We start from the raw sequence: 12204 nt of genomic DNA on the forward strand, positions 1-12204 counted from the left end.
TGAAAGTTAGGACTCCCAGATGCTCCTTCAGTCATCACCGTTACACATCTGTTTCCTCAGTATGTTGTTTATGGTAGATGTTGATGCATTTGTTAGAGAGATTTGATGTCGGGAAGCTAGTGCCTGAGTATTAGTCTCATGAGCTTGACTGTAAGTAAGTGTATCAAGAAGAAAACCTGCAGTGATAGGGAGAAACAGTGGACGAATGAGATGAACTGCATCACTCTTCAAAATAGATGGTGCAGGGTAGGTGTCATTCTTTATGAATCTTTTTCATTTGTATCCATTCCTCCTTTGTACTTCCAAACTGTTGTAAATTATGATTTTGCAAACTTGAACGTCAATTGAGAAAACTACGGACAATATTGAAAATATCATTACCTGAATGAAATTTCAGTTTTGAGATATTTTAACAATAAAAAACTAGAGATGACTGGATCATAATTATCAAAAATAGTGCATAAATTAATTGTTAAGCACTTAAATGGAGATATTTTGTTACATAAAATATCACTTTATTGCAGACTTTTCTGGAGTTATCTGAAGATTTAGTTCTTCTGCCTTTCCTGTTTTCATTACCCGTTATATATGTTCAATAATTTGGATTTTGACCAATTACATCTTTGTATTGTATTTTAGTTACCAGATAAGTCGATTGCAAGTCTAGTGAAGTACTATTACTCATGGAAAAAAACTCGATCTCGAACAAGTTTAATGGATCGGCAAGCACGAAAATTAGCCAGTAGAAGCAATCAAGATGAAAGGTGAGATCAGAAAGATGGTTCTTACTGTGAAACCCGCGTTACTATTTACAGAAACCATTGATGATTATCTAAAGCTAGTGCTACATGGTACCAATCTCCATTAACAAAATAATTAGACGCAGGACTAGGCCTCTTGTCCACTGAAGGAACATCTGCACCCTAGAAGTTCATAGAGTTGGTCTCCCAGATGTTCTGTCACCAGGTATGGTGCCTTCATTCTCTAGCAGTTCAGGGATGCATTTTCTCTCGAAGAGAGATCAGTAGGCAAGGGATTCAAAGTAAATGGTGCTTAAAAAAAGTTGGAGTAGGCAATTCTGCCCTGTTAGCTCTGCCATTTCGTACTGTTATGACTGATCGTTTACTTCAGCTCCCTTTCAATCGCCTATATCTCTGGCTGCATGAGTTTTCTACTGATGGCCCACCAATGGACAACTGAACAAAATGTATTTATGGAAAGCTTTGTTACCGCCCGGCATGAAAGTGCAGATTAGTAGCACATTGTTTAACAGTGCTAAATACTAAGGGTGATAAGATTCAAAGAACTTTGCTGCGTTATGTAGGATTTAATTGTCATGTGGGCAAAGCTTTGGCATCTTAATGGCAAGTAACAAAAAAGTAGGAGGAGGAAGAGAGGAGACAAACTATAGAGTCTCTTTCTACAGCACTGTACTTGAGGTACTAATGAACCCTAAATTCCTTCCTGGCCAACGATCTCTCTTCTCAATGTTAATGCGCAATAATGGTCTTCTGCCCATAAAGTAGCAATGTTAAAAAATTTTGAGGTTTTAAAAATCAAGTCTGTAATTTATCCCATCAGATAAAGCATAAAAAGAAGTTTAATTTGACACCTAATTCACTTTCATATCTTCAGTATTAAAAAGGTTATGGCCATTTCCATACTCGGAAATTAGCATCTTCTTCCCTATTGCTTTTCCATTGACTTAAAAGCTGTGATCGAGGACAATCAAAAGCCCATAACTTTCTTAAAAATTAAGAGAACTGAAAGAAATTTTCAGTTATTATAGATTGAAGCATTCTGAAACAAATATGAAACGATCTTATTTAGATGACTTGAAATTAAAGCATATAATTAGTTAGTTACCTAATTGTAGCTAATTACAAAATTCAATTACTAGATCCAAACTAGATCTAAATCTATTGATTTCTTAAGAAAAGATTAACATTTTTAAATAGCCTAAGTGTCCAAATAACATTCACACAAGAATTCACAATATAACATGACAATCGTTGTCATGGATTTATAGGCCAAATGGAAGGAGTTTAATATTTAATACCTGTAAATTATTGGCCATTTAAATCATCTTGCGAGTGGGTTTTTCTGGAACGCGATCATTTGGAACGTTGCGGTTGTGTTGAATTTAAACCCCATATCGGCAGGAAAAATACTGCCGGTTCGTATGGGTGAAAAATCACCGTTTCGCAAAGTAAAATGTGAATTAAAGGCATCTTAAGGAGCACTTTTATACATAAAATAAACGGTTTTCCTTTATCTGTCCCGTACGTGAAATCCGTCCCTGTTGACGGCTTTAGAAGCCGATTTTAAAATTACTCCTGCGCTGAACTTGTCGGGCGATTTTAAAAATAAATAAATAAATAAATAAAATGCACAGAACGGCCGTCGGAACAATTCTTCAGCAAAAGCTTGCACTCCAACAAAATATAATCCAGGACAAGGTAGGAAAAAAACGCATTTTAACCCCGCCCCCCCCCCTCAAAGGCGCCAAAATCGCGCACACGGCCAGTGCCAGAACTGCAGCACCGCTGAAGGTAAGTATTGTAACATACCTACATAAAGCTGAAATAGAACCTACCACATGAAACAAACTGAAAAGCGAACTCCCACTTTCTACCTCTCCATAACTGGTTTAGTATATTATTGATATTGGTTTATTATTATTGTCACATGTGCTGAGATAGTGAAAACATGTATTTGCATGCTATCCAATCAAATCATGCTACACATGAGTACAGTCAAACCATACACAGATACAGAAACAAAGAACTGCTGACAACTTCCAACCTGAAACATTGCATATCCTTTTTCTCCAGAGATGCTGCCTGACCCGCTGGGTCACTCCACCACTTTGTGTCTATCATACACAGATACAACAGGTAGTGCAAAACGAAAAATACCAAAGTGCAGAATATACAGCATTATTGTTACAGAGAAACTTGGGCAGTTTAAAAAAATAATAAAGTCTAAGCATAGTTGCGAGTTTCCCAAATTATGCTACCTTCACCCTTTTCTGGATCACTACACTCATGAAATGCTATTGCAGTCATTCTGCACTTGGAAAGGTACCGTTAGCTTTAATCGGTCCAGGCTATTTAAAATTATTTACAAATGAAGCCGGAAGGTAATTTATTTTGAGTTTTCTTAGACGTTTCAGACTTTGAGCAGGTCACAAAGTTGATGAAATCAACATCACTTTTGCTTTTATACTTTCCCTCGCCTCCTGTCCATTGTCAAAAAAAGATAAAGATAATCATATATTTAATATCCTGTATGTAAATTATACCTTAATGTCAAATCATCATATACTGCACGAACAAGTCAAAAGTGTAGAGAAAAACATTTTTTTTCTAACACATGTGTTTTTCTGACTTCAACTTTCCACTAATTGGAGCTGCTAATAAAAGTTGGCATTTGATCTGTGAATGTGTCTGTTTAAACCTGTGCAATGAAAGAACAAATTGCAGAACATCAGTTCTGTGCCACATCCATCTTCTTCTTGTGTATGGCGTGCACAGCCTAACGTTGTAGGACAACTTGTTCTATTTGATTGTGCACGCCAGGGTGATTTCATTCGTCAAAACACGTGAAGGTTGCGATCTTCCAACCCTGCCACATCCATGATAGCTACAAACTGCATTCAATGTAGAGTTTATCTTCCTTTCATCAGATGGACTCTAGTTTAATAATTAGGACAGTGGTCAAAATCAAATACTATGGAAACATGCTCCTCGTACCACTGAGTCTGTGCGACTGTTAAATGTCCATTTGTACGAATCCCATTTTATTCTCCCCATGTTCCCATCAGCTCCTACCAGATTTTAGTCATTTTAGAACTGCTTGATTTTTTTTGTCTGTGTGTATTTTTATCTAGCTTCTGATATTTTACACGAGATTCTTAATTTCAGTGATGATGGAATGGAAGAAGGAGCTGCAAATTGCATCCATGACAGTGATTATGATCCGACTAAAGAAGCTAAAAAAGAGGTGAGAATTTTAGGAGTATAATAACAATGCAGGGTTTTCAGCTGAAGCTTCCTTGGCATTGATATTGTGAGCTTTTAAGGCTAGATATGATAAATGCTGAAGCTGATGAACCTAAAGCCTTTGTGATTGCATGTTCTCACAAAATATGGTTTTCGCATGAAACCTCGGGGCTTTTGAGCATGACAACATTTTGCTGCTTTGAATTTCCTTAACATAAGATTTTAAATGTAATTAAAGACTTAGTTTGTACAGTGTCATTAGAAAGGTGGTTAGACTTTAGAGAGACAGTATGGAAACATGTTTTTAATTTTACATTATAGTTGTGCTATTACCAGCGTGTTATTAATTTTAAGCAGTAGCTTTCTTTTCTGAGAGCCTTAAGTGATTAAAATTGTGTTAAACGTGACTTGGGTATTGTTACTAGCTGGAGTGAAAGAGGCTGAATGATGACAGGGAAATGGCACTGACATGATTGATATGGGGAGCATGGCAGAAGTTTAATATGATAATAATTGGCCTCCTGTAAAGTAACAGTTCTATGATTAACTTAATGCCACTGTGTAGATGAAAATCCAGAATTGTCTTGTGGAGAGAAACATTATTGGCATGGGCTATGAGAAACTGGCAAAGTGACCTTTCTCCCAATAAGCCTGTAGAATGATGGTGTTCAATGAAAGTCATTTGACCCACTCCACAGTCCAACCAGCACCAATATGCACCACCTAAAAACATCCAGGAGAACCTGGATGATGCATTAAAATCCCTTCCATCCTACTCTGCCAGTCCATTCATGTTGATCATAATACATTGAATATATTGCTGTTTTTACATCTTAGATTGCCGCAGATTTGTATTAAAGCATCCTAAATCATAGAGGATTTGACTTAGTATTAAAGCTAAAGGCAACAGTGTTCTAGCACCGCAAAAATGGATTCAATCACTTTCAAGGCAATTCTGATTATGTTAGCATTTGAAAACTAATGATAAACAAAAATGTTATCTCATAAATTTCGCCACGTGATGTCATCAAAATTGAGTCTTGGAAGACAACAGATTGCTGCATCTAATATGTCTAATTAAAGTCATTTGTTAGGTAATATTTCCTTTTAGATATTTAGACATTTTAATGTATTTATTTGTTGTATTTTTGCAGTCAGACACGGGTTTAGTTAGTATATGGATATTGGATGATGTATATTGGATACAAAGTGGGGAAAAGTGCCCGCCTTTTATTGTTATCCACGGGAAGTCTATATATCCCTTGCAGATAATTAGGCCTTAGTATGATTTCAAGTCTGGTTAAATATAAATACACTTCTAATATACTATGTCTCTTGAAATACACACTTAACCTGTACTCTTGTGTGCCTTTTATTGTTAGAGTAATCCTGATCCACCTATGCAGGTCAGCAGAGTTGGCACAGTGAGACGTGAGCTTCCAAGTTTGCAGCATCGTCATCATCCTCTCCGGTCCAAGTGTCGACCACCGAAAGGAATGTATCTTAGTCAAGAAGATGTGGGAGCCATGTCCTGCAGCCCAAATGCAGCAAGTACCATTCTTAGACAGCTTGATATGGAACTAATCTCATTGAAACGCCAGGTATTTGGATACCTGTAGTACAGTTATAACATATTAAAGAACAGATTTTTGTTTCTTGTATACTATGGATAATCTGAACTCATAACAAATTTATAATCTCGACACTGCAAAATAAAGATGAACTTCATACAATTACTCCAGCAGGTGTTAATTCTTATTTTAAGAAAAATATAAATTAAATCGTTTGGACCAGGTTTTTTTTGATTTGCATCTCATTCTTTACTTTCTAATTCAGTTATACGAAATGTTACTTTTGCCGATTGGTAGCAAACCTGAAGATCATAAGGTGTAATTTGTCTTTAATTGTTTGCACCAAATGTGTCATGCAGTAGCAAATGTGAGCTGTACTCTGTTGCCAAAATTGACTTCAAAGGAACTGAAATGTTGAGGCAGAATACATACATTGTTTTAAATGCCATTTCTACTATGCAATTCCTAAAGAAACAAATATTGGGTATAGCTTATTTCCTGTGAGATGTCAAACCAATGACCTGCTGCCTGTTTAAATAGATCAGAATGACCCACTGATGCAGTTCAAATTCTCCAATTCCTTGGCACTTCAATCCCAAAACCAATCCCTTCGAAATAGATTGCTATTTGTGAAAGCTGTGCATTAATTGGCTGTGATGAATGCCAATTCAGTAACTGACAGCACTTCAAAAGATCCTGATTGGCAATGAAGCAGTTTGGAATATTGGAATTGGAGAAAGATAAATTCTTACAACCGAAATACATCTTTAATGAAACTAAGGAACAAAAAGGTTCATTTACATTGTGCATTTGACATTCTCCAGGCACATTTGGCAAACAGTAGATTTGCAGACCTACAGGCTACAACTGTCTGTGATAATCAGTTAGGCTGATAAACTCAACATGTGTGCAATGTGAGCAGTGTTGACAGTTGAGATTTCCAATCGGAAAAAGGAAAATACATATGGAAATTTTAGAAAGGTAGCAAGGTGACTGTTGGGGTAAGGTGGCCAGAAACTGGCACGTGACTACACAGTATCAATGGAATTAAAAGATTACATTTGCAAGATTAAGAAAATAAATGACTAGAAGTTGTAGGACAACTTGGATAGATGTAGCCCTTTAAGGGATTAAGAAAGAAAAATAAGAGACCTCAAGAGGAACTTTTCTGATCATCAAAGGCATAACTAATTTATAAGTAGTTATTAAAAGAGCTGATATTCATTGAAGATTGATAATGTGAGGAATAGCATTTGAAAATGATAAACTAAATATGTAGTGTCCTTAAATTTTACAAGAGGAATTAAAAAAGTGATAAATTCATTGTATGTATGAATGCATTTACAATTTTCAATATTATGATTGATGCAAACTTTTGAAACTATTTTGAGTTCATTTAAGCGGTTTAAAGAACTAGTGTAACAGATTTATAATTGACTGGTTTTCTGATTCGAATTTCAACAAAACAATCTCATTCAAGCCATAAAAGGTCTGATGCATGAGAGAGTTCTGTTTCCACTTGCGTCTGATAAATAATAGTATTTCATAATTGCTGCAATTGTTCTTTAGGTTAACTTAGAACTTCTAATATTACTTGGGTTGATGTAAACAGTCTAAGATTAAATTGTACTTCATAGTTTTGTTTCATTGATTGCAGTATCTTGATAAATGTTAATTATAGAGGAGATGAAGCTTAAAGTGATGATGCAGCCTATTTTGAGGTAGGTTGAGATAGGTCATTGGTTTGTAATATCACAATATAACTATTGTGACTTAAGACATGATAGTCATAATGCTTTTCTTATATTTCTGTAATCCTGCTCTACCCAAGCCACACAAAAATATTTATTTTCTGATTGTGCCCTTCTCTGATTGCATTCTTAGAGGTTACCTTGTGCAGTTTTCTGATTAAAAATTACAGTTGAGGTCACCTGAATTGCTGTGAAAGAGATAGAAGCTACAAGAGATGTTTCTTTTGTTTGCTGAGAAAAGCAAGATCTGCACCGATACTCAGATGATGGGGATTGTCCTACGCAAATTGCAACAATTTTTTTTTTTGACTTCCCTTTTTCCAATTTTAACTCTCAATCTCACCGAAAGCAGGTTAAAGGGAAGCCAAATAAATTGTTGTAATTTGCGTAGTTCCCATCCTTCTATTCAAGAATGAGATCCTTAAGTTTATTTACCCATGAATTCAAGATTATAACAAGGTTTAGCAGTTCCATTCCCCTACCTTTCTATCAATTATAATTTTTGTCGTCTTTATGGCACAGTGACGCAACGGTAGAGGTGCTGCCTTACAGCGGCAAAAACCTGGGTTCGATCCTGACTACAGGTGCTGTCTGTTAAAAGTTTGTACAATCTCCCTGTGACCATGTGGGTTTTCTCTGGTTGCTCCAGTTTCATTCCACACTCCAAATACATACAGATTTGTAGGTTAATTGACTTCTGTAAATTGTCTCCAGTGTGTAGATAGTGCTAGTGGTCGTGGTTGTCTCTGACTCACTGTATCTCTAAAAAGACTAAAAGTATTTAAGATGTTCAGAAAATGGCTAGAAAGTAGATGTGATCTTGAGGTTAAAATGGATAGTTCAGATTAACAAGAACACTTTAGGGCACAATTGGTAATCCAGTACCATAATTTACAGGTTTTCAGTTCCCTACGATAGTGTAATTGATTGTCCAACAAAACATGCTTCTTAATAGGTAGACCTAATTCAGGGAAATGGGTTTATCGCACTCTCTCGAAATAAATCGTGTGTGTACTCGTCTTGTTGACAAATGGCAGGTAACTCATCATCGATCTGTGCAAGTAGTTTCACGATGTTTAGTACTTGTACAAGATAAATATAAATACTCCAATGTACTTGATAAAGTCATTAAGAGGATATTGGATGCCAAGGCAAAATTAATAGAGGGTGACTGAGAGATAAGAATTCTAGAACTGGGAACTAGATATAACCACCTGTGGTAGGGGTAGAGGGAAGGGGAAATATGGCCCAAACATCATTTCTGTTAACTTTTGTACAAGTGCAGATGTTGATGATTGGAAGAAAGTGCAGATAGAGCTGAGGCTTGAGACGACTACAGGAATTTTAACTTGAAGAAGCAAAAGGATCAAGGGCCAAGATGAATAAAGGACTTTGATGCATGGGTGTATTTAATCAGAAAACAATTAGGGGTATAATTACTCCAGTCATTTGTGAATGAGAATATAGATTTGGAAATTTGGTGTGAATTTGACGTACACTGTAGTTGCAAACGGACTGTTTCAAGTTGAATCAATGGCCAGGGACAGACCTGGAATTTGTGATAAGAAAATGTAGGTTGTGAAAGGTGTGAAGCTATTGATTTCTAAACGTTGTCTAGCTGAATTGGCTCTTACTTTGAGCAACTCCTTCTCATGTATATGTGGTATCTCTAGATCTAGTCAGTTAAAGTTAATTCAAGTTGAGCATGCACAAATTGGACAAACAAAATGTAACATGCAGATTGCTCAGTAGCTTAGACTGTTTGAAGTAATAATTGTTTTCTACAGTTCTCATGAAGCAGGGGAATTTAAAAGATCTAATATGTCGGGTTTTAGTACCCAGTTGCTATTTGTAGTAAAATATTCCATCAATAATGCTCAATTGAAATGTTATTCACATCACCTTGGCTTACTTCAAATGCTAAATGTATGTCTGTCATCTTAACTATAATTGATTCTTGCTAATGTCCATAAGTCGTCATTGCCCCTTTCTGTGGCTCGAAACAGCACAGAATTATCCAAATTCTTTTCCACTATTGCGTTCTTTATTCTGTATAAAAGACAGAATCTTCTCTTAATGACTTGTCCTCTTCCTTCAATTATTGTATCTCCAATTTTCCCTAATTTCAGTTCCAGCTTTGTTTTGAAAGAACAGCAATCATGATCTCTCTTTGAAGATCTTTTTATTTTGAGTGGCTAAGGGGATCAGAGGGTATGGAGAGAAGGTAGGTTCGGGGATACTGAGTTGGATGATCAGCCATGATCATATTGAATGGCGGTGCAGGCTCGAAGGGCCGAATGGCCTACTCCTGCACCTAGTTTCTATGTTTCTATGAGTGTAGACAAAAATACTGGAGAAACTCGGCGGGTGAGGCAGCATCTATGGAGCGAAGGAAATGGGTGACGTTCCGGGTCGAGACCCTTCTTCAGATTCATTTTATTTTGAGGAGTATGATTTAAAATATACAATAAGGATTCAGATAGTGTTACCATTGGAAACCCCCCAACAACTAAATATATACTCCACTGTTCTTGTCCAGTCTGCATCCTATTCTGAAGTGGGCGTAGGTAAATCCTGTTCCAAAATTTGAAGAAGCCTCTTTTCACAACCGCTATAGGATTTCTGATGTCTGAACACTAGACGCCTTTAAACTATTTACACACTTAAGATTCATTTTGTCTGTATAGCTAAAGTTTCCATTTTTGGTTTTTCCTTTGAAACGAATAAGGGAGAAATCACATGATAGTAAGCAGAAGCAAAAAGCTTTGGACTACGTGCAGATTGACTGTTTTATTATGTGGGTGAACTAGAGAAGTGGAGAAGCTTGAAATGTTTGTTTCATGGACAGTGATATTTTAATGAATGATGGAGAATCTGGGAATTTTTGAAATGTTTTGATAAGGATATAGAAACAAAAACTACTTTTAAACCTAGCACAATGGTTATAGATTCAGATGTTTTTGTTTTCACTTAAGTATTATCATATTTAACCACATGGTTACCATGCATTTTTAATAATTTAATATGACCAGGCATACACGTTTATGCAATTGTTTTGGTTTCTTCATGATGATTTGATGCACATGGCTGAGATAGATTGAATGATCTGCTATGGATATATTGCCACCTTTGTTAAAAAATACATTTAGTTAGAACAATCTCATCTTAAGTGGAACAGTTCCCCTCTGTTTCCCCCCCCCCCCCCAATCCCTCACCCCCTCCACGGCCATTTCTTGGCTTGGATATCCTCAAAAGTAAAAAATCTTTAATTTTCATCATCTTGCAACTATTTATCTGATTTAATACCTCAGCTTTGCAATTTAAGAACTGATTAATATAACTACAGTTTGTAGATTACAGAATAATTTCAGTAGCCTCAAATTATGCCACTTCATCTTTAATACGTTGATTTATAAAAGACGGTTAAAATCCTAAATTTGAAATGGTTTTCAGGTACAAAATGCCAAGCAAGTTAACAGTGCACTGAAGCTGAAATTAGAAGGCAGAATCGAAGAATTCAGACCACCTGAGGTAAATAATATGGTGCTTAAAAGTTTACTAACACTGTAATACTGTTGTGTTATGTGTGGGGATTAGACTTATAGTTTTGTGAATTATTAAAATGATGGATATACAGTAAACACAAATGACATTTACTTTGTGCACTAACATTTTTGCAAGAGCTTACCAAAGAAAATACTTTGTGCACATTGGAGAGAATCTACTTTTTGATATTTCAATACAAATTATTGAAATGTCCCTTTCAATAATGATCCTTTAGTTAATCTCCCATATTTTTGTCAGTGAGACCAGAAATAAATACACATTAAAAACTGAAAGCAAGAAATACTTTGTACTGTTATGAGGTTTAGTTGGTCAACAGCCCAAGAGACATTTAAACCATATAATACAATACAATACAATACAATACGGTTTATTTGTCACATTGCACAAAAAGTGCAAGTGAAATGAATATGTCAGCAGCGATACAATGATAAAGAGCACACACAAAAACACAATAAAAATGTAACATAAACATCCACCACAGCATTCATCACTGTGGTGGAAGGCACACAATTTGGCCAGTCCTCCATTTTCCCCCGTGGTCGGGACCTCAACCCTCCGCAGCTGTCGCTGCGGGCGTCCAGATGGTAAAAGGACAAGGTACAAGTCCAGGTAAGTCCAGAGTCGGCTCTTCCCCACCGGAGACCGCGGCTTTAAGTTGGTGTAGGCCGGCGGCCAAAAGATTGTAGGTTGGGAGCAAGTTGGAATATGCTCAGGGGAACATTGGAACAATTAAATCATCTCTTCTGTACAACGGTCTATCTATTGAGATTTATTGTTTTGCCTCTTTACTCAATGAAAAACTTAACAGTTGCTGCTACAGACATAAGCAACTGCAGATTGATGATTTAAGGAGGGTGATATAACCGAATAACTAAAAGGTTTGGGGAAATACAGACATCTGAAGATATTTTAAAGTAATCAAATACGAAATCTGCTAAAAACACACTCCAACCTGGTTCAAGATTTGTTTGTCAGGGAAGAGAGTGCAAAGAAAAGAACACAGCTGAAAGAATAGAAAGCCCCACGGGAAGGCATGAAATCAGGAATATTGGAATGGCAGAATGTTAAATTATTGGATTAGTAATCCAGTTATGATCTTGAAATATGTTCAAATTTCATAATTTAACTAATAAATCGGGATTAAAAAAAAAACGAATCTCAGTAACTGTGAAGATAGAATAATTGGATTATTATAAAATTCAGCTGAATATAATGCACATTAGTGAAGGAAATTGCTGCCTTACCCAGTCTGGCCAGTGGGTGCCTCCAGACTTGCATCAATGCTGTTTCCCCTCTACTGCCTTCACTCAT

At 36.2% G+C, this 12204-nt stretch overlaps 1 protein-coding gene across 2 annotated transcripts in view; it reads left to right on the forward strand.

The window, feature by feature from the left end:
* The window catches only part of rcor3 (REST corepressor 3), a 35657-nt gene that overhangs the window by 15949 nt on the left and 7504 nt on the right, over positions 1–12204 (forward strand). For both annotated transcript variants that reach the window (XM_055639706.1, XM_055639707.1), the window contains exons 6-9: positions 640–764; positions 3927–4005; positions 5387–5605; positions 10780–10857. In XM_055639706.1, the coding sequence (XP_055495681.1) occupies positions 640–764; positions 3927–4005; positions 5387–5605; positions 10780–10857 (501 nt within the window). The remainder of the gene's footprint in view (positions 1–639; positions 765–3926; positions 4006–5386; positions 5606–10779; positions 10858–12204) is intronic.

Source organism: Leucoraja erinacea, chromosome 8 (genome assembly GCF_028641065.1).
Source record: "Leucoraja erinacea ecotype New England chromosome 8, Leri_hhj_1, whole genome shotgun sequence".
Lineage (NCBI taxonomy): Eukaryota > Metazoa > Chordata > Chondrichthyes > Rajiformes > Rajidae > Leucoraja > Leucoraja erinaceus.